The sequence below is a fragment of the Mesoplodon bidens genome, assembly GCF_964165515.1.
Source record: "Mesoplodon bidens genome assembly, chromosome: X".
Taxonomy (NCBI): Eukaryota; Metazoa; Chordata; class Mammalia; order Artiodactyla; family Ziphiidae; genus Mesoplodon; species Mesoplodon bidens.
Genome location: NC_138163.1, coordinates 80150451 through 80173320, shown reverse-complemented (window position 1 = coordinate 80173320; position 22870 = coordinate 80150451). Strand labels below are relative to the sequence as shown.

Below are 22870 nucleotides of genomic sequence, written 5' to 3'. Positions count from 1 at the left end.
ATTGAGAAGTCTGTTTAACAATGTGTTTTCCTTTTGGTGAAATATTTATGCAGTGTCTGTACTTAATTATTTTACAAAGTTGAATAGCTGAATATTCTTAACAAAATGTGAGGTTTTTTCCCCAAAATATTGTGTCAACTTTAGTATGCTTTGTATCCATACATACCATAAGTACCATATGTATAGCTTTCCTATGAGATATATCCTAATAACTGGACATTTAGTAAAGAATGCTTTCTGGCTGTTAGGGCTGTAAAATGATAGGTAGGATACAAACTAAGAAGTTTGGACACAACTCTGAAATTCTTCTTCGAGTTACGCATATGTCATGACAGTTCACAGTGGGCAAGTAGTTTGGTTATCCTGCAAGATTTAAGGGTTCAGAGAGGTACCTCTCTTGAACCAACTGCAAGAAGTACTGGTTATTTGTCCTTTTCTCCTAGACTCCTTAGCTATAAATGTTCCCAAAGTCATCAACACAGCCTTCTGGGTAGTAGCTTAAACATTATTAAGATTATCTCATATTGCATTCAAATACAATTAGAGAGCAAACAGGTTAAACAAAGGCAGAGCAGTATTTTCTCTTTCAGATGACAGAGCCTGGGAATTAGCAAACGGTCCTTTTGGCAAAACAGCTTTCCTCTCCCATCAAACTTTGCCTGTATATAAATTATGGGAAGCTTTTGAGAATTGTAACCCTTGCCCTTCTAAATTAGAATGGAATGACCTAGGGAGCTCTCACTGTGAAATTGTCTTTTTCATAAAATGGAACTTGGGGTGCTGAAAACCTTCAGGTAAAGATTCCATATCCAGTCTATTAAAAAGGAAACCCTAAGACATTTTTTTAAATAAAGAGAGTATATTCAACCTTAAGATGAAACCATTAAGTTCCTGCCTAGCTGGCAAAGTCAAAAAAGGCTACAGCAGAGGAGAAAGACATAAAGAAAAAAAGGAAGAAAAGAAGGAAGGAAGGGAAAGAAAAAGGGCTCCTGAATCCCACAGGGAGATGTAGTTCAGGAGCAAACTAGTGGAAAACGAAAATTAGAGCATCTTGTAAGTGAACCAGCAATAAGAGGTCCTTTATTTATCACAGGTAAGAAGTGAGCCAGAAAACCAGTGGGCTCATGGAACAAAAAGGATGAAAAAGAGATTGCAGATGAACTGAATGACCTTTTTACACGAGTGAGCTATTTCTGTCTACTCTGTCTTTTGAGGTAGGCAGATGAGCCAGATGTCATAATGGTAAATGAACAAGACATTCTGGTTCCAAGCAACAAACTAGAAATAGTCAAAAACATATGACTGGGACTAAGCAATACAGTTACTAGGGCTGACCCTCTGCAAAACTATTTAGGTGGCAAAGATTGTTTTGTTATTTGTGCCCCTTTCCCATTACTGCTCCTCTGAATGCTCAGGGTGCTCACGCTCTAACCCTTTCAAAATCTGCTGTCAAGAAAAGCTCTGTGGAACCGTAAATCCATGGCAGAGTTAGGGTGAGGAGGAGAGGTTCCATTTTAAGGCCTATTTCTAATTGTAGAATAAAAGTATGTTTCCTGTTAAAGGAATTTCAGATATTAGTCCAACAGATGGGAGAGATGTCTGGGTCAGGAAGCCTTCTTGGCACCCTTGGAATCAGAGCTGTCTTCATGTAACACCCTGACCACATGACTTCTGAAAGAAGTCAAAGGGAAAAATGATTGTCCCTCTGAAAGAAGTCAAAGGGAAAAATGATTGTCCCTCTAATCAAAACCTGGAGCCTGTTATTCTGGGTGATCGCTGTGAGGTTTGCCGGTGCGGCTCCAAAGGTAAAACGGGCCCTGGGAACTATAAACTGATGAGTGTCTGGTACTCTGGTAGGCAAGCTAGAAGAATCTTTAATAAACGCTGGCTATCTGAACACTGGGGTGGAGGCGGCAACATGGTTTCTGTAAAGGGAAATCATGTGTGATCCTCCACGGAGCTTTTCCTCGGGGCTAAACTCACTTTTAAAATGTTTAATTAAGTTTGATACCAAGACTGTTTTTAAACATGAAATTCTATGGGATTACAATTTTTAAAAATCATGTAGTAGGAACTGGTTTAGAGAGAGAAAGGAAATTTAGGGGAGAAACAGACATTTTTCTGACTGAAGAAGGGTAAGTAGTAGACTGGCTTGGGGGTGGGCACTGGGAAATCCTCAAGTCTACAGATGATACTCAGCTTTTCCGGGCAGTGAAATGCCAAGGTGATGGGGAGAAAGGAAGACCTCAGGAGGTTTTATGACTGGCAGATGAGCTTCAATAGGGGCACATGTAAGGTAATCCATTTAGGGAAGGCCAGAGATTACAAACTACACTTGCAGGATGATGAGTGCTGACCTTTCAATTAAGGCCCAGGAAAAAGCTCTAGGAAACCCCATGGACAGAGCACTGAAGAGAACAACCTATTTTCCTGATATGGCAAAAAATAAAAAGGCAACAAAATGTTGGGCACTGTCAATAAGGGGATTAAAAGAAAAACAAAATAATTCTCCTTTTACATAGAACTATAGGACATTTTTGGTAAAGTTACGTAAGCAGCTCTGATCTGCACATATCAAGAAGGACAGAACAGAGCCCACGAGGAACAAAGAAGGGCAATTAAAACCATCAATGGCAGGCTCAAAAAAAAAAAAAAAAGAAAGAAAGAAAAAGAGGCCTTTTCAGTCTGACAATGCAGAGGTAGCCAGGGGACATGATCAAAATATGAAGAGGCTAGGGCTGCTGCTGATGACCCAGCTTGCCAAAACTCTTGAGCTAAGAGGCACCTTTGAAGCATAAAGTTTTTATTTTTTAATACTTCTACTTTGTTTATACAACTGCCAGTGATGACGGCCAGTGCAGGCTCCTTTGGGAAGTCCCTGTTTCCACCAGAAGGTTGGGAGAAATCTGAGCCGAGTGGGAGAGGGATCAAAAGCACCTCAATCCCCTCAACCTTAAGTAATGTTGACTTGCTGACTTCTAGTCAGACTCACTTTCTCTACTGCCAATGTCAGCAGTGAATTTGTACCTGACCAATCTCAATTTTCACAAATATGAGTTTAGCCACCCTCTTACCCATTCCGTAGGGCTTTTCAGCCCCAATGGTCTGATCTACACAGTGGCACCAAACTGTCTGCCTACAAGTGGCTGTAATTTAATCCTTAACCATAGCGCAAAAAGAACAGATTTCTGACTCCAATTTTAATACAACAGATAGAACTCAAGAACTCGTAATAAAGAACTCTCTAATATTCACACCAGTGGATGGAAGCAGATCTCTATAACGGAAAACCGAAACTGACCCTCCCAGGCTAATGAAATCATATTATATGCAGGTTTTAGCTAAGAAACTAGTAGACAAGGGATTCCCCAGGACAGCCGAGAAGCTCTGCTCTTGGGAAGGCCTTAATCATACAGAGTGGCAGGTAAGATCAAACTGAGAGTGTGGCTCTGGTCCAAACACTCTGCTCTCCCAGACAGGGGATGGTTACCTGATCAAATAAGCATAGTGGGCAGTGTACAAAAGCTACGTGAGTATACAAGTAGCTTTAAAATTTTTTTTCAAATGGTTCTTTGAAAACAAGAATTCTGTGGGATTGGGGGCCATTGCATCCTACAGAAAAGTAATGCACTTGTTACTGGCTCAGCACTGCAGCTATACCTTTCGCAGATGTGGTAATACTTCTCATCCTGTATGCCATCCTGAATGGGCACATTTACACTGTAGTACCGTCCCTTCCCTAGGCCGACATCAGACACATCACCTGTTCCTGTCAAAGAAAGGAACACGGAGAACAGTTTTAAGAACATGAGAATTAGAAAACTTGAAGGCTTCTCTGATAGGAATTCAGAAAATCAAAAGGTCAATTAGCAGAATAATCTTGAATGAATGATGGTTTCTAAGGGAATGAAATTAAAAAAAAATAACTGTTGTAAACAGTGTTCGGGAAGTAGGAAAACTGTAAGAAAATGGGAAAACCTTAGTCTCCATCTTGCTGGATCAAATGAACAAAAAAAAATAGAGATTAACTCCTTCACTAGATTTTTCATACGTCTTAGATTGACATAATACTAATATATCATCGCACTTATCAGGATGTTGAGGGTTACACAGGCTACCTGATAGTACAGTAAACGTAAGTGAGCTGTCTATTGACAGTCCATGAAAATCATCTGGAAAAAGCAGCAGCATTACATTCCTTTCATCGTTGTCACCTGAAATGACCTGTTAAAGGTTTTGCATGGAGTAGCACCAATACGGCATTCACAGCATGCAGCTATCGAAATACAAGATATAAGAAATGTATAGAACTGCAGTATTTATTCCTCAAATGTAATACTGAGCACACAGATCACTTGCCTGGGAAAAATCCTGGGGAGAATTTGTGCAGGGACACCGTCATGACTTTGGAGGTGAAACTGAAGGCATCTTCTACACCTACCAGAGAAAGAAATGGCAGAAGAATCACTTCATATATGCAACTCTCTGTTTTCAACAACTGAAACTCTAGAAAGCAGCTGTGGGAAGGAAGAGAGAGGAGAAAGTAGCAATAATAAAGCTAGCAAGCTGAGGAATAAAAGTAACAAAACTCTGGTCTTGGATCTCTGTCATTACAAGATGAGGTAGAACTCTGGCCTCAAGCGAAGTTTGGGGTTCCTTTTCAAATTCACTCAAATTAAAGCTGGACATTTCCAAGCAATGGGGATGTGCAGGCTCTCTTTGACAACCTGTTCTAAAAGGTGGGGAAGGGCTGGAGCTCATAATTGAGGCATTGTCAACAGAGATGCATAAAGGAAACTGGCACCATCTTGGAAGTTTTATATTTTGTTTCAGTGGTTCTAAGTTGGGATTTTTTTCAAAGAAGTACAATGTGGCAACCCTTTGAAAAACATGACCGGTACGAACATTAGGCATTACATAGTGAAAACCTAATTATAAAACGCCTCTCTATAATACAGATTTGGTTATAAATGCAGTTCACCCAAAGTTCCGTGTGCACTAAGTAACTTTTAGTACATGTTTCTGGCTAAAACATGGAAGTAGCCCTTAATAGCAGCTTGAATGACAGCTTTTTAAAGCCTGGAGAAAGATAGGAGGAAAAACTTCTAGAAAGGAGTCTCCTTTCCATTTTAACAGTCAGAAAATGAAGAGAGGCCTGGGAGATAGAAGATGTCTCTAACAAGCCACTACTTATTCAGATAAACATGCTGCCCACCTCTACACTTTTCCTCCCAGAACCACATACTTGTCATACTGTATTCAGATAATCCATTTGTAAAATGGAAGAACTCTTAGCAAATTCATGTATTACCCTCTTTGATACTTTGAATAAAGAAATTGTCTCTGTTTACTTAATGCTTTCAGTCTTCATTAGAGGCCAACAGAGACCTTAAAAAAATATTGACTCTATTTGTATATCACAGGTATGTTTGAATTTCCCAAGCCTTATGTTTTGCCCTGGGGAGGCAGTTAAAACCAGTTAAAGGCTCCAGGCACAAGGCATTAAGTAAACAAAATAAAACAAAAGAAAATAAATTAAAATAGCATTTTAACTTAGAAATGGAAGTATAAACAAGGATAATTCATGAAAATCCTGATTATTTATCCATCCAGAAAGGTGGTACCAATTTATACTTTTCTCAATGGTGTGTAAGGGTTCCCGTTTTCTGACATCATGACTGACACTGGGTATCATTATTCTTTTTAATCTTAGGCAGAAAGAACCGTCTTGTTCTAATTTGCATTTCTCTGAGTATTACAGTGTTGAGCACCTTTTCATATGTTTAGTAGCCATTTGTATCACTTCTCATGGGAAATGCCATTAGGTGTTGTTAGAAAATCATACTTTAAGAAAGGACATAGACAGAGAGGAGGGTATGGGGCTCGCTGTGAAAGGGAAGAGTGGTTAGGTAGCTGAAAGAAGGTAAAGATGGGGTAGGGGTGCTGCTGAGGCCACCGCAGGATGCTAGTTATGGAATCATGAGAGATTTAAAATAAACCAAATGTGTAAGAGTTTGGAGGTGGGGCAGGGGTCACTGGAAGGGAGGTGCTGAAGAGGGGAAATAAACCGAAATGAAACACACCATAAAAGTTGGCTAAAACAGGAAACTCTAAATGATACAGAAATAACATTGCAAATGGAAAGAATGGTTTCAGGTGACAGTCTTATTTCATTCTTACATGGTTCAATAGACTTGATTTTATTCTTTTTTTTTTTTTTTTGCGGTACGCGGGCCTCTCCCGTTGTGGAGCACAGGCTCCGGACACGCAGGCTCAGTGGCCATGGCTCACGGGCCCAGCCGCTCCGCGGCACGTGGGATCCTGCCGGACCGGGGCACGAACTCGTGTCCCCTGCATCGGCAGGCGGACTCTCAACCACTGCGCCACCAGGGAAGCCCTGATTCTATTCTTGAACTCTGATACTAAGAGTTTGAATTTCATAATCACTCATTCATTCAACAAATATTTTACTGAACCACTACTATAGGAATAGGTCTGTTTGTTCCTGCCACTGCATAGGGCAGAAAGAAGTAAATAACTCAATCTCTGCTCTGGAGGAACTGAAAGTTTCTATGGGAGGAGAAGCCATATACACATTAAAGAATTCGCTCACAATATAAGACAATATATAATTAAATATCAAATCAGTGATAGAAACAATACAGGACAATACAGTGAACAGGGGGAGAGACCACTTGGGCTGGAGTGGTCGGGACAGATCTGCTACCGACTTGAGCTCTTGGGTAGAACCTGAAGATGCAAAAGGGGAAAAGAATACAAAACCAAGTTAGGAAAAAGTACCGCAAAGTCAGGGAGGAGGGAACAGTGAGACATGTCTGGGCATCATTGAATAGAGTAGCCTGGACAGCAAGTAGTGAGAGAGAAGGCTGGAGAGAGGAGGTGAGGCCTCTTTGAGGCAGGCCTTGAAAGACAGGGCAAATAATGTGGAGTTTACCTTGAAGACCACTGGTTTTCAAAGTGTATGTAGCCTGTGGAACAACTGGGGTGATATTAATATGGAGGTTTCCAGGTTCCATACCAGACCTACTAAATCTGAATATCTGGTGGATGTGGCCCAGGAATCTGCATTTTAAAACAAGCTCTCCCTGCCGCCAGGTCATCCTGATCAACATTCAAGTTTGAGAACCATTGCTATAGGCCGAGGTTTAGCAAACCAAGTGGCTACATAGTAAATATTTTAGGCTTTGAAAACTACATGCTTTTTTTTTTTTTTTTTTGCAGTATGCGGGCCTCTCCCGTTGCGGAGCACAGGCTCCGGACGCGCAGGCTCAGCGGCCATGGCTCACGGGCCCAGCCGCTCCGCGGCATGTGGGATCTTCCCAGACCAGGGCACGAACCCGTGTCCCCTGCATCGGCAGGCAGACTCTCAACCACTGCGCCACCAGGGAAGCCCAACTACATGGTTTTTATTGCATTTTTTTCTGCTCTACAACCTTGTAAAATGTAAAAAACCATTCTTAGCTCTTTGGTCATACAAAAACAAGCCACTGGCCAAATGTTACCCTTGTTATAGGCAATAAGAGCCTCTGAAGGGTTTTGAGCAAGGCTGGATTTTGCATTGGCTGAGTATTCAGATATTCATTGGACATGGTTCTCAAAGTAGTGTGTTGGTTGTTTTAACCCTTCTCACTTCTCTCCATTACCTTTAATTTTCTGTCACCATTCCATGGAAGCGTCCATCTAGCTGAACTCCCTGGGAGGTCTCTCCCACAGTTTCTTCCTTTTTCTGTTTTGGCAGCAGAGCTGACCCTAGCTTCCATCACATACTATTCTTTTCATCTCTTACGCCTTGGTTTTGTTAGTTTGTCTCAAAAGATCCCTGGAAACAGGGAAGCAGGAATCACTGATGCGGGGGCAGGGAGGGAATATCTTTAACTAATTTGACTGGATAAATGTCCTAGATCGATGGAAATATGTGTCATACACAGGCTATAGTAAAGAAACAGAATGAGGGTAACTGTCACTGCAGCTCTACGTTCTAGATGTAAAGTACACAGGAGGGCTGAATACATCCTTTTAGTGAAGTCTTCTAAGAGAGGATTAATGAGGTTAAGGCAAATTGTTAAGAGTCTGCTGCTATTAAAAGTTAGAGAAGGTGCCCTGAGTTTGTGCAGGACTAAATATTTTAGCAATACAAAGCAAGTAGCACAGATTCTGATCACTGCATGAGCTGGTATCCCTATTGGTGAAAAATTCAGAATGTTAGTCTACCATGCACCTCTTCTATTTTAAGAGAAGCATCAGGACTCTCAGCTCTGACTGCAGATTTCATTTAGAACCTATGGAAGTGGCCTGAGGGAGGTTACTAAGCACTGGAGTAAACACTAGGAAATCTTACCCTGATTTCCACTTCTTAAAGTTCTCTACTGGAGAGCTTTGCTACTGGAGGAGAGGGGAGGAGAAATTACAAGAATCTGGTATTTTAAAGCAGCTTGGTCAGTACAGGAGGCATTGCATCAGTTAAAAGAATCTTTACCTACTTGAGGATTCTGGATTAGGAAAATTTCAATTGCAAGAGGCATTTCTCCTGTTACCAGTTGCCTAGAAGCAGCTTTACTGATAAAAAACCTGCAGTCCTAGCAGCGAAGCACCTTTGAAAGTGAAGGGCTTACCATCTCCGTGGTGCAGATCCAAATCCACATAGAGAATACGGTCAAATTTCCGTCGTAATCGTAATATTCCCAGGACAGCATCATTGAGATAACAAAAACCAGATGCTTCATCTCTGCAAGAAAACAAGTCGCTACAGCCAACAGCCATAAGCAATCCAAGGGAGTCTTTATAGCCAAGGATCTAACCCTTGAGATCTATTCCCTTACAGTTTCCCCTTCTTTTAAGAAAAACAAAAATCTACCTAAGAACATTATATGGTAAATGGCCCAGAATGATCAGGGAATGAAGTGTTTTGGTAAAGTAAATATTCAGGTTGATTGGTAATATTTTCTATTCGGGATCCCTGATTTTCAAAGATTTAAAATATCATAACTATATCGAACAAAACAGAACCTTTCTCTAACGATTCAGAAATCATTTTTAAAAACTGTAGTATCCTGGGGTCATCATGATGAACACTGATGACTACTTACAGGAGTTTAAGAAAGCTAGAATCTAGAAAGGGCTTTAAAGACTATCTTGCTCAGCCATATGTAGAAGATGCTGGTGACTTGATTTCTCCGTACAGACCCTATGACATAACTTAGAAATTTTTTTTTTGACTAAATCTTGGCACTTGTTGCTCATAAAAGCTGAGTGTAGAATGTACAAATGCATGACCTTCTGGGCAGTGCAGTGTGGTTGCCTTTCCGTATATGTAATTATTACAATGGTGATTGAAGCAGCCTCTTCTAAAGTTATTTTGTCTCCTTCACTAAAGTTGTCTTCACTGACTTCACTGGTATCCTTTACCGTTTTTGCTATCAGAGATACTGTGTCACTTTACACTCTTGTCAACATTAACCTAGTCTTTTATTGCGCTTCCATTAAGCCTTGTTGAGTAGATGTAAAAGAACATTATCATCAAACATGTGTTATAATTTGTTTTTAAGCCCTCATCCTAAATGCTTCAGGTTCTTTTGCTTCCACAGACACTTTGAACATTCAGCCCATTTTTTCCTACATTCTCCCTGATATTTTATTTGAAACAGCATTCTAGGCATGAGCATCATTTAAAATGGCATCTTTGTTACTATGAGATTGCAAGGTCTTTTTATTGCCTACACAATGCATAAACTCCTTCATGAAATCTCTTCCATAATATTTCATATTCTGAACAATGCCCTGGTTCACAGGCTGAGTCAATGAGACAGGTACACCAGACAGCAGGAAGTTGGTAAAAATACCAGTAGACACAGACTTTGCTCATGAAGGTGAACTCAGCGATCAACTAAGCAAGAGAATAGGTTGGCATTATGTATGCAAGCAGAAAGAAACCAGTTAGAGAAAAAGGTCTGTCCAGCCCTGAATTCTCTGTAAACAAGAGTTAAATATGTAACTTTAAAAGTTCTTAGATTCTTATTTCCAATTATGAAAAGCTTAAAATTTATATATCTACTTACTATCTTAGCACATCAAAAAAGAGATAATGTCTTTCTACTGAAGTCAATAACTTTTGGGTAGTTGGGATGGAACACTGTTAGGCAAAAAGAGGAGGGCATTGGGGAAGAGGAGGAATACAAATCAATATAAGACATACTTCCTTCCCTCAGAGAGCCTACAATTAAGTTAGGGAACCAAGTCATAAGCACAGAAAAACAAAAGCAAAAAACAAACAAAAAAGGCAAGCAAAAATAGTATGGCATACAAAAGAGAATACAGAGAAATTCCATAGACAAAATTGACAAAGCAGAGTCATGTCATTGACAGTATTGAACTCTGAGCCCCATGCTTCTAGAAATCAGCATTGGTAGCAAACTCCTCACCCTTTTGTGTTCTGAGAAACAGTTAACTGCAAAAGACCACAGTGCCCTGGCATATTCCAGAAAGAACTATTTTCAGGGGGCACCTTCAAGATGGCAGAGGAATAAGATGTGGAGATCACTTTCCTCCCCACAAATACATCAAAAATACATCTACATGTGGAACAACTCTGACAGAACACTTACTGAATGCTGGCAGAAGACCTCAGACTGCCCAAAAGGCAAGAAACTCCCCATGTACCTGGGTAGGGCAAAAGAAAAAAGAGAGACAAAAGAATAGGGATGGGACCTGCATCAGTGGGAGGGAGCTGTGAAGGAGGAAATGTTTCCACACATTAGGGAGACCCTTCACTGGAGGAGACAGGGGGTAGGCGGCAGGGGGGAAGCTTCAAAGCCACGGAGGAGAGAGCAACAGGGGTGCAGAGGGCAAAGTGGAGAGATTCCCGCACAGAGGATCGGTGCCGAGCAGCACTCACCAGCCTGAGAGGCTTGTCTGCTCACCGCTGTGGCGGGTGGGGGTTGGGAGCTGAGGCTCAGCCTTCAGAGTTCAGATCCCAGGGAGAGGACTGGGGTTTGCTGCATGAACACAGCCTGAAGGGGGCTAGTGCACCACAGCTAGCTGGGAGGGAGTCCGGGGAAAAAGTCTGGACCTGCCTAAGAGGCAAGAGACCACTGTTTCAGGGTGTGTGAGGAGAAGGGATTCCTTTCCTGTCTGCCCACAGAAGGCAGAGCACCGCTTAAACGAGCTCCAGTGATGGGCGTGAGCCACGGCTATCAGCTGGGACCCCAGAGACGGGCATGAAATGCTAATGCTGCTGCTGCAGCCACCAAGAATCCTGTGTGCAAGCACAGGTCACTACCCACAACACTGCCGCTGCCCCGCAAGCCTGTGCAGCCCACCAATGCCAGGGTCCCATGATCCAGGGACAACTTCCCCGGGACAACACATGGCACACCTCAGGCAGCTGCAATGTCATGCTGGCCTCTGCCACCGCAGGCTCGGCCGGCATTCCAATTATAACTATCGTACCCCTCCCTCCCCCCGGCCTGAATGAACAAGAGCCCCCTAATCAGCCACTGCATTAACCCCATCCTGTCTGGGTGGGAACAGATGCCTGAGGGCGGCCTACATGCAGAGATGGGGCCAAAACCAAAGCTGAACCCCAGGAGCTGTGTGAACAAAGAAGAGAAATGGAAATTTCTCTGCGCAGCCTCAGGAGCAGTGGATTAAATCCCCACAATCAACTTGATTTACCGTGCATCTGTGGAATACCTGAATTGACAACAAATCATCCCAAAATTGAGGCGGTGGACTTTGGGAGAAACTGTAGACTTGGGGTTTGCTGTCTGTGACTGATTTGTTTCTGATTTTTATGTTTATCTTAGTTTAGTTTTTAGCACTTGTTATTATTGGTGGATTTCTTTATTGGTTTGGTTGCTCTCTTCTTTTTCATTATTATTATAATTTTTATTTAAATAATTTAAAAAATTTATCATTATTATTTTTTCTCCCTTTTCTTCTGAGTCATGTGGCTGATAGGGTCCTGGTACTCTGGCCTGGTGTCAGACCTGAGCCTCTGAGGTGGGAGAGCTGAGTTCAGGACACTGGACCACCAGAGACCTCCTGGGTGCATGTAATATCAATTGGTGAGAGCTCTTACAGAGATCTCCATCTCAGTGCTAAGACCCAGCACCACCCAACGGCCAGCAAGCTCCAGTGCTGGATGCCCCACTCCAAACAACTAGCAAGACAGGAACACAACCCCACCCATTAGCAGAGAGGCTGCCTAAAATCATAATAAGTTCACAGACAACCCAAAACACACCACCGGACATGTCCCTGCCCACCAGTAAGACAAGATCCAGCCCCACCCACCAGAACAAAGGCACCAGTAGCCTCTACCAGGAAACCTACACTAGCCACTGAACAAACCTCACCCACTGTGGGCAGACACCAAAAACAACGGGAACTACAAACTTGCAGCCTACGAAAAGGAGACCACAAACACAGTAAGTTAAACAAAATAAGAAGACAGAGAAATATGCAGCAGATGAAGGAGCAAGGTAAAAACCCACCAGACCAAACAAATGAAAAGGAAATAGGCAGTCTACCTGAAAAAGAATTCAGAGTAATGATAGTAAAGATGATCCAAAATCTTGGAAATAGAATGCAGAAAATATAAGAAACGTTTAACAAGGACCTAGAAGAACTAAAGAGCAAACAAACAATGGTGAACAACACAATAAATGAAACTTAAAATTCTCTAGCAGCAATCAATAGCAGAAAAACTGAGGTAGAAGAATGGATAAGTGACCTGGAAGATAAAATAGTGGAAATAACTACTGCAGAACAGAATAAAGAAAAAAGAACGAAAAGAATTGAAGACAGTCTCAGAGAACTCTGGAACAACATTAAAGGCACCAACATTCGAATTATAGGGGTCCCAGAAGAAGAGAAAAAGAAAGGGTCTGAGAAAATATTTGAAGAGATTATAGTTGAAAATTTCCCTAACGTGGGAAAGGAAATAGTCAATCAAGCCCAGGAAGCACAGAGAGTCCCATACAGGATAAATCCAAGGAGAAATGCACCAAGACACATATTAATCAAACTATCAAAAATTAAATACAAAGAAAAAATATTATCAAAGCAGCAAGGGAAAAGCAACATATAACATAAAAGTGAACCCCTATAAGGTCAACAGCGGATCTCTCAGCAGAAACTCTGCAAGCCAGAAGGGACTGGCAGGACATATTTAAAGTGATGAAGGAGAAAAACCTACAACCAAGATTACTCTACCCAGCAAAGATCTCATTCAGATTTGTTGGAGAAATTAAAATCTTTACAGACAAGCAAAAGCTAAGAGAATTCAGCACCACCAAACCAGCTTTATAACAAATGCTAAAGGAACTTCTCTAGGCAGGAAACACAAGAGAAGGAAAAGACCTACAATAACAAACCCAAAACAATTAAGAAAATGGTAATAGCAGCATACATATCAATAATTACCTTAAAGGTAAGTGGACTAAATGTCCAACCAAAAGACACAGACTGGCTGAATGGATACAAAAACAGGACCCATATATATGCTGTCTACAAGAGACCCATTGCAGACCTAGGGACACATACAGACTGAAAGTGAGGGGATGGAAAAACATATTCCATGAAAATGAAAGCAAAAGAAAGCTGGAGTAGCAATTCTCATATCAGAAAAAATAGACTTTAAAATAAAGACTATTACAAGAGACAGAGAAGGACACTACATAAAGATCAAGGGATCAATCCAAAAAGAAGATATAAGAACTGTAAATATTTATGCACCCAACATAGGAGCACCTCATACATAAGGCAAATGCTAACAGCCATAAAAGGGGAAATCAACGGTAACAAAATCATAGTAGGGGACTTTAACACCCCACTTTCACCAATGGACAGATCATCCAAGAAACACAAGCATTAAGTGACACATTAAACAAGATGGACTTAACTGATATTTATACGACATTCCATCCAAAAACAACAGAATACACATTCTTCTCAAGTGCTCATGAAACATTCTCCAGGATAGATCATATCTTGGCTCACAAATCAAGCCTTGGTAAATTTAAGAAAATTGAAATCGTATCAAGTATCTATTCTGACCACAACGCTATGAGACTAGATATCAATTACAGGAAAAAAAACGTAAAAAATACAAACACAGGGAGGCTAAACCGTACGTTACTAAATAACCAAGAGATCACTGAAGAAATCAAAGAGGATATTAAAAAATACCTAGAAACAAATGACAATGAAAACACGATGACCCAAAACCTAGGGGATGCAGCAAAAGCAGTTCTAAGAGGGAAGCTTATAGTAATACACTCTTACCTCAAGAAACAAGAAATATCTCAAATAAACAACCTAACCTTACACCTAAATCAATTAGACAAATAAGAACAAAAAAGCCCCAAAGTTAGCAGAAAGAAAGAAATCATAAAGATCAGATCATAAATAAATGAAAAAGAAATGAAGGAAACAATAGCAAAGATCAATAAAACTATAAGATGGTTCTTTGAGAAGATAAACAAAATTGATAAACCATTAGCCAGCCTCATCAAGAAAAAAAGGGAGAAGACTCAAATCAATAGAATTAGAAATGAAAAAGGAGAAGTAACAAGTGACACTGCAGAAACACAAAGGATCATGAGAGACTACTACAAGCAACTCTATGCCAATAAAATGGACAACCTGGAAGAAATGGACAAATTCTTAGAAAAGCACAACCTTCCGAGACTGAACCAGGAAGAAGAAGAAAATATAAACAGACCAATCACAAGCACTGAAATTGAAACTGTGATTAAAAATCTCCCAACAAACAAAAGCCCAGGACCAGATGGCTTCACAGGCGACTTCCATCAAGCATTTAGAGAAGAGCTATAAATTATCTTTCTCAAACTCTTCCAAAATACAGCAGAGGAAGGAACACTCCCAAACTCACTCTACAAGGCCACCATCACCCTGATACCAAAAGCAGAGAAAGATGTCAAAAAAAGAAAACTACAGGCCAATATCACTGATTAACAGAGATGCAAAAATCCTCAACAAAATACTAGCAAACAGAATCCAACAGCACATTAAAAGGATCATACACCATGATCAAGTGGGGTTTATCGCAGGAATGCAAGGATTCTTCAATATAGGCAAATCAATCAATCTGATACACCATATTAAAAAACAGAAGGATAAAAACCATATGATGATCTCAAGAGATGCAGAAAAAGCTTTAGACAAAATTCAACACCAATTTATGATAGAAACCCTCCAGAAAGTAGGCATAGAGGGAACCTACCTCAACATAATAAAGGCCATATATGACAACCCCACAGCCAACATCATTCTCAATGCTGAAAAACTGAAACCATTTCCTCTAAGATCAAGAACAAGACAAGGTTGCCCATTCTCACCCTATTATTCAACATAGTCTTGGACGACTTAGCCACAGCAATCAGAGAATGAAAAGAAATGAAAGGAAATCAAATTGGCAAAGAAGAAGTAAAACTGTCACTGTTTGCAGATGACATGATACTGTACATAGAGAATCCTAAAGATACTACTGGAAGAACTATTAGAGCTAATCAATGAATTTGATAAAGCAGCAGGATACAAAATTAATGCACAGGAATCTCTTGCATTTGTACACAATAATGATGACAAATCTGAATGCAAAATTAAGGAAACACTCCCATTTTACCACTGCAACAAAAAGAATAAAATACCTGGCATAAAACTACCTAAGGAGACAAAAGACCTGTATGCAGAAAACTGTGAGACACTGATGAAAGAAGTTAAAGACGATAGAAACAGATGTAGAGATATACCATGTTCTTGGATTGGAACAATCAACACTGTGTAAATGACTGTACTACCCAAAGCAATCTACAGATTCAATGCAATCCCTATCAAACTACCAGTGGCATCTTTCACAGAACTAGAACAAAAAATTTCACAATTTGTATGGAAACACAAGAGACCCCGAATAGCCAAAGCAATCTTGAGAACGAAAAACAGAGCTGGAGGAATCAGGCTCCTGGACTTCACACTATATTACAAACCTACAGTAGGCAAAACAGTACGGTACTGGCACAGAAACAGAAATATAGTTCAGTGGAACAGGATAGAAAGCCCAGAGATAAACCCATGCACATATGGTCACCTTATTTTTGATAAAGGAGGCCAGAATATACACAATGGAGAAAAGACAGCCTCTTCAATAAGTGCTGCTGGGAAAACTGGACAGCTACATGTAAAAGAATGAAAATAGAACACTCCCTAACACCATACACAAATATAAACTCAAAATGGATTAAAGACCTAAATGTAAGGCCGGACACTATAAAACTCGTAGAGGAAAACATAGGCACAACACTCTATGACATAAATCACAGCAAGATCCTTTTTGACCCACCTCCTAGGGAAATGGAAATAAAAACAAAAATAAACAAATGGGACATAATGAAACTTAGAAGCTTTTAGGCAGCAAAGGAAACCATAAAGATGACGAAAAGACAACCCTCAAAATGGGAGAGGATAGTTGCAAATGAAGCAACTGACAAAGGATTAATCTCCAAAATATACAAGCAGATCATGCACCTCAATATCAAAACAACGAACAATCCAATCGAAAAATGGGCAGAAGACCCAAATAGACATTTCTCCAAAGAAGATACACAGATTGTCAACAAACACATGAAAGGATGCTCAAGATCACTAATCATTAGAGAAATGCAAATCAAAACTACAATGAGGTATCACCTCACACCAGTCAGAATGGCCATCATTGAAAAAATCTACAAACTATAAATGCTGGAGAGGGTGTGGAGCAAAGGGAACCCTCCTGTACTGTCGGTGGGAATGTAAATTGATACAGCCACTATGGAGAACAGTATGGACGTTCCTTAAAAAATTAAAAATTGAACTATCATACAACACAGCAATCCCACTCCTGGGCATATACCCTGAGAAACCACAATTCAGAAAGAGTCATGTACCACAGTGTTCATTGCAGCACTATTTACAGTAGCCAGGACATTGAAGCAACCTAAGTGTCCATCGACAGATGAATGGATAAAGAAGATGTGGCACATATATACAATGGAATATTACTCAGCCATTATAAAGAAACGAAATTGAGTTATTTGTAGTGGGGTGGATGGACCTAGAGTCTGTCATACAGAGTGAAGTATGTCAGAAGGAGAAAAACAAATACCGTATGCTAACACATATATATGGAATCTAAAAAAGAAAAAAAAAATGGTTCTGATGAACCCAGTGGCAGGACAGGAATAAAGACACAGACAAAGAGAATGGACTTGAAGAGACGGGGAGGGGGAAGGGTAAGCTGGGACGAAGTGAGAGAGTGGCATGGACTTATATACATTACCAAATGTAAAATAGATAGGTAGTAGATAACAGCTGCTTGCACAGGGAGAAGAGCTGAGTGCTTTGCGACCACCTAGAGGGGTGGGATAGGGAGGGTGGGAGGGAGATGCAAGAGGGAGGAGATATGGGGACATATGCATACATATAGCTGATTCACTTTGTTATACAGCAGAAACTAACACAACATTGTAAAGCAATTATAGTCCAATAAAGATGTTTAAAAAAAAAAGGGAACCATTTTCATGTTTCCCCATGATGCCCATTAGAGTCACAGATGACTCTCTTGTTTACCTGACTCTACAAAACTCCTGGCCCTCCTTTCTTTTCTTTGAGATGTTCCTTATTGATGAACGTTTCCCCTGACAATAGACTGAATAATAATAATGATGATGACGTCTGTAATTCAGAAAGGCTTTGTCAGTGTGTAATATTCTTCTAATATTTTCTTAAAAGAGCTCTATTTTCATTGGTTTATAGAAATAAGTAAGTGCTTAGATAAATAGAATATTCCTAAAATTCCCAGAAAATAAGGAAATTGAACTTTCAAGACCTTTAATGTGCTAAAAAATAATTCTTATAAAAACAAGCTCAAATGTTTTAAGAATTTAAGTTTGTATAATTTATGTAAATCTTTGGGAAACAAGACTAATTTAATAATTTTGGTTTACTAAAATCAGCTATGTTTTTTCTTTATCAGTGTTAAGTATAATATACTTGAAGATTTTTATTGTACTTGGGTATATTCTTCCTAAATTTGTACAGGTTTACCAATTGAATGAGCTAATATTACTTCTACTAAATGTTTGAGATTATGACAAATGTAAATTTGTTAACCAAATTGAGTCATTATCCTGACAAACTTTATTTCAACAGTAATTATGTTTTGTAGTACGTCAGCTTGAAGATAATTTATAAGATCTTTAGGTAAAATAAAATTTAAAAAAAGATCTTTAGGTAACTGAAGACTGGGCTGATACTAAATTGAGTTACTTAATGGGTATTCATTAGGTACCTCGATCATTTCTAGGTAAGAGAATGAATTAATTACTAAGCATAATTTTAGGGTTTATATACTTTTGCTTCTTATTTTTACATGCTACAGAGAGGCTATATGTATTTGGGTCTGTTAATGAACATGTTCTTTTTTGCCAGTTTGAGAAGTTGTACTATAAGGGATGTGTATGGATATAGAAAGTTTTTTTTTCTTTTGAAAATCAAACTGCCAAGATTTATTTAATTGTTTCTTTCACAGAAAATACAAGTATGTAATGTAGATACTGACGTGTAAAATAATAAAGTACAAGGATCAGGAAGACAAATGAAGTGAACACTACTCCTGCTTCAACACTGAACTGCTACCTGATTTCACTTGCAGCATGAATCACATGGTTATATACATTATATATTGGAAAAATTAAAGGCAATATTCATTTAGATTTACCAAAACACCAGAGAGCCTCTGAAATCCAAAGGGGATTTTATTTGTTGGGGTCAAAGTTAGCTAAGGTTTGATGGGCTTATTTACAAGATTTCCAAAAAGAATTTTAGTATCAAATATTACAGCGATGCAAAACTAGATTTTGATTTTCTCTCTGCTAAAATGACAAATTTTTTGGATTGACTTCCTTCTTTTAATAACAGATTGTAAAGGTTTTGCTTTTTTGTCTAAGTAATCTTCCTCGATAACAAAGATTCTGTGTCTTATCAGAATAGCCTTCTATGGTTTATGTTGTCTTTATTACGTCCTTGATTATTTAAGAAAGCAAAGTCTTCTCACTTACGAGAGATGAGATTCTTTATAATCATATTACCTCCTATGCTCGCTTCTAAAATCTTTTATTGTCACTGAGAACCAAGTATTGTTTTTCAGTAATCCATTATCCTATGTTAATCAAGTCCAGAGGCCCTCTGTGGAATCACAAAGAATTTGTTCTTTTGCTTTAGAAAATAATAGGTGCTAGAAATATTTAGGTTTATTTGATACATTACTATTGATGACATGCATGAGAAGAGTTGCCAAACCAGAAGAGATGCTTAGCCTTTCATAAGTTAAATTGGTATAGGCAAAATGTTATTAATATAAATATGTGAGGAATTGTATGCTGTATAGGAAGTTCCTAGAGATTCATTAATGCCCTCACTGGCCATTATATGTTTTATTTGTCAGAGTCCCTGTGCCTGAGCCCTCCAGGATTTGGAAACTCTTACCTTATTTTTATTTTCACAGCAATATAATTACCTGCATAGGTTCAATGAGAATCTGTCTGTCCTACTTGTTATCAGGACATGACTGGAAGCACTGGTTATGTAACCAGGGCCTTGCCTGGAATGTCATATTTGTGAAAGACGCTTGTTGAACCGGATTTAATCTGACACTTTAAATGAACTAAGGTTGACTTTACTGAGCCAACACATACAAAACTCTCTTGGGAAATCTAGCCTGGTACCTGGCTTATAGGGTTCCCAGCCTTACAAGTGAGTAAGGAAGGTTACTTCCTGGCAGGCTCTGGAACCTTAGAATATTTGTGGGAACATAAGAAGAGAGAAATTCTTCCAAATTTATAGGTACTGCAGGTAAACTCTTTTCAGTTTGGCTTCCTAGCCTTAATAGGCTTTTAAATTTTCAAAATGAGATTTCTTATGAAAAATTCCAACAAAGCAAGCTTAAGGTGTATATGGTAAATTACCATTTTTGCTGCACCTATATAAGTGATCAGACTAAATCTAATAAGGCCTAATTTTTATTTTAAATATTTTTTTAATTGAGGCAAAAGTCACATAATATAAAAATAACAGTTTTAAAGCATACAATTCAGTGGCATTTAGTACATTTCTAACATTGTACAATCTCCACCTCAATCTACTCCCAAAACATTTTCACACCTCAGAAAGAAAACCCTGCACTAATCAAACAGTTGTTCCCCAATTCTTCCCTCCCCCTAGTCCCTGACAACCACCAATCTGCATTCTGTCTCTACAGATTTACCTATTCTGGATATTACATATAAGTTGCATCAAAGAATAATATGTGATCTTCTGTCTGCTTTTTTTTAACATCTTTATTGGAGTATAATTGCTTTACAATGGTGTGTTAGTTTCTGCTTTATAACAAAGTGAATCAGCTATACATATACATATATCCCCATATCTCCTCCCTCTTGTGTCTCCCTCCCACCCTCGCTATCCCACCCCTCTAGGTGGTCACAAAGCACCGGGCTGATTTCCCTGTGCTACGCGGCTGCTTCCCACTAGCTATCTGTTTTACATTTGGTAGTGTGTATATGTCCATGCCACTCTCTCACTTCGTCCCAGCTTCCCCTTCCCCTTCCCCGTGTCCTCAAGTCCACTCTCTACATCTGCGTCTTTATTCCTGTCCTGCCCCTAGGTTCTTCAGAACCATTTTTTTCTTTTTTTTAGAAAATAAGATGACCATATGCACATGGGTTTATCTCTGGGCTTTCTATCCTGTTCCACTGATCTATACTTCTGCTTTTGTGCCAGTACCATACTATCTTGATTACTGTAGGTTTGGAGTACAGTGTGAAGTCTGGGAGCCTGATTCCTCCAGCTCTGTTTTTCTTTCTCAAGTTTGCTTTGGCTATTCCAGGTCTTTTGTGTTTCCATACAAATTGTGAAATTTTTTGTTCTAGTTCTGTGAAAAATGCCATTGGTAGTTTGATAGGGATTGCATTGAGTTTGTAGATTGCTTTGAGTAGTACAGTCATTTTCACAATGTTGATTCTTCCAATCCAAGAACATGGTATATCTCTCCATCTGTTTGTATCATCTTTCTTTCATCAGTGTCTTATATTTTTTTGCATACAGGTCTTTTGTCTCCTTAGGTAGGTTTATTCCTAGGTATTTTATTCTTTTTGTTGCAATGGTAAATGGGAGTGTTTCCTTAATTTCTCTTTCAGGTTGTCTGCTTCTTTTACTTAGCATGTGTTTGAGGTTCATCCATGTCATAGCAATCATCAGTACTTCACTCCTTTTTATGAGTAATATTCCATTGTATGCATATACCACTTTTGTTTATACATTCATCTGTTGATGGAAATTTGGGTTGTTTCCACCATTTGACTATTGTGAATATTGCTGCTTTGAACATTTGTGTACAAGTATTTTTCTGAGTACCTGTTTTTAATCCTTTTGTACACATACATAGGAGTGGAATTGCTAGGACATATGGTAATTCTATGTTTAACTTTTGAGGAATAACCAAGCTGTTTTCTACAGGGGCTGCATTTTATATTCTAACTAGCAATGCATAAGGGTTTTAATTTCTCCACATCCTCACCAGTACTTGTTATTTTCTGTTGTTGCTGTTTTTTTTTAAAGGTAGCCATCCTAGTGGGCATGAAGTGGTGTCTCACTGTGGATTTGATTTACATTTCCCTGATGACTGATGATGTCAAACATTGTTTTGTGTGCTTATTAGCCATTTGATGTCTTCTTTGCAGACATGTCTATTCAAGTCCTTTGCCAATTTTTACAGTGGGTTGTTTGTCTTTTTGTTGTTGAGTTGTATGAGTTCTTTATATCCTGGATACCAGACTCTCATCAGATATATGATTTGTAAATATTTTCCTTCATTCTGTAGTTTGTCTTTTTACTTTCTTGATGATGTCCTTTGAGGCACAAAAGTTTTAAATTTTTACCACGTCCAATTAATCTATTTTTTTCTTTTGTTGCTTGTGGGATCAGTCTTATTTTGAGTTTAAGAATAATCTTTCTTTGAGATTATCTTTGATCAAAAGAAGGTGACTGTATAGAGAAATTTTTTGTTTCATAGGAAAACTCTGCCTCATCTATAGCACAACATACCATGGTATCAGAATCTAGTTATTGTCTTTGAACAATTTTGCATCTCTTTATAAACTGTAGGCTGCTGATGAGTACGCAAACTTTGTCTTCTGTGGTACAGATATAATCGACTTCCATCCCTGTGTGGAAAAACCAGTTTGGGTACCTATTTGGAAATTGGACTGGACCCTGTAACCCTGCCCAAATTGTTGATGCTTACCAACTTTTCAATTTTTCCAGTTTTCTTCAATATCTGGCTAATATCCTCAAAACTTACTTTTCCAAATTTTCTTCCTGCTGCCTAACTTGGAGACACCAAGAACTAAAACCTGACTGCCCAAATCCCTATTGGGACCCTATGTTTCCTTATAGCTTGCTCTCTTCTCTGGGATATGAAGCAGCCCTGCAAACTAAAGCCCCATGACTTGATATAAATCTGGAAGAACTCATCACTGCAGCAGACCACGCATGACTGGAATTCTTGAACAAGCTGCTGGACCACTAAGGAAGTCTGGAGAAATGTTCAGGTCATACACATCCTTATATGAGAGGTAACCTAGACTTTGGACATTGTCACCAAGAGCACTTATATCCTAGTTCCATAAATGGTGCTGCAAAATGCATTTTCCTCCACTTAAGTCTTAGAATCCACTTGACTGGTTACCTTCATGGTCCAATTCTTGGCTCCTTACTATAATATAATCTCTTTCAT

General features: G+C 39.2%; 1 protein-coding gene across 1 annotated transcript in view; it reads right to left on the bottom strand.

Annotated features, from left to right (window-relative positions):
* HDAC8 (histone deacetylase 8) overlaps positions 1-22870 on the bottom strand; it is a 240343-nt gene that overhangs the window by 163697 nt on the left and 53776 nt on the right. The window contains exons 5-7 of the mRNA XM_081223206.1: positions 8634-8746; positions 4360-4437; positions 3661-3769 (exon numbers count right to left, since the gene is read on the bottom strand). Of these exons, the coding sequence (XP_081079332.1) occupies positions 3661-3769; positions 4360-4437; positions 8634-8746 (300 nt within the window). The remainder of the gene's footprint in view (positions 1-3660; positions 3770-4359; positions 4438-8633; positions 8747-22870) is intronic.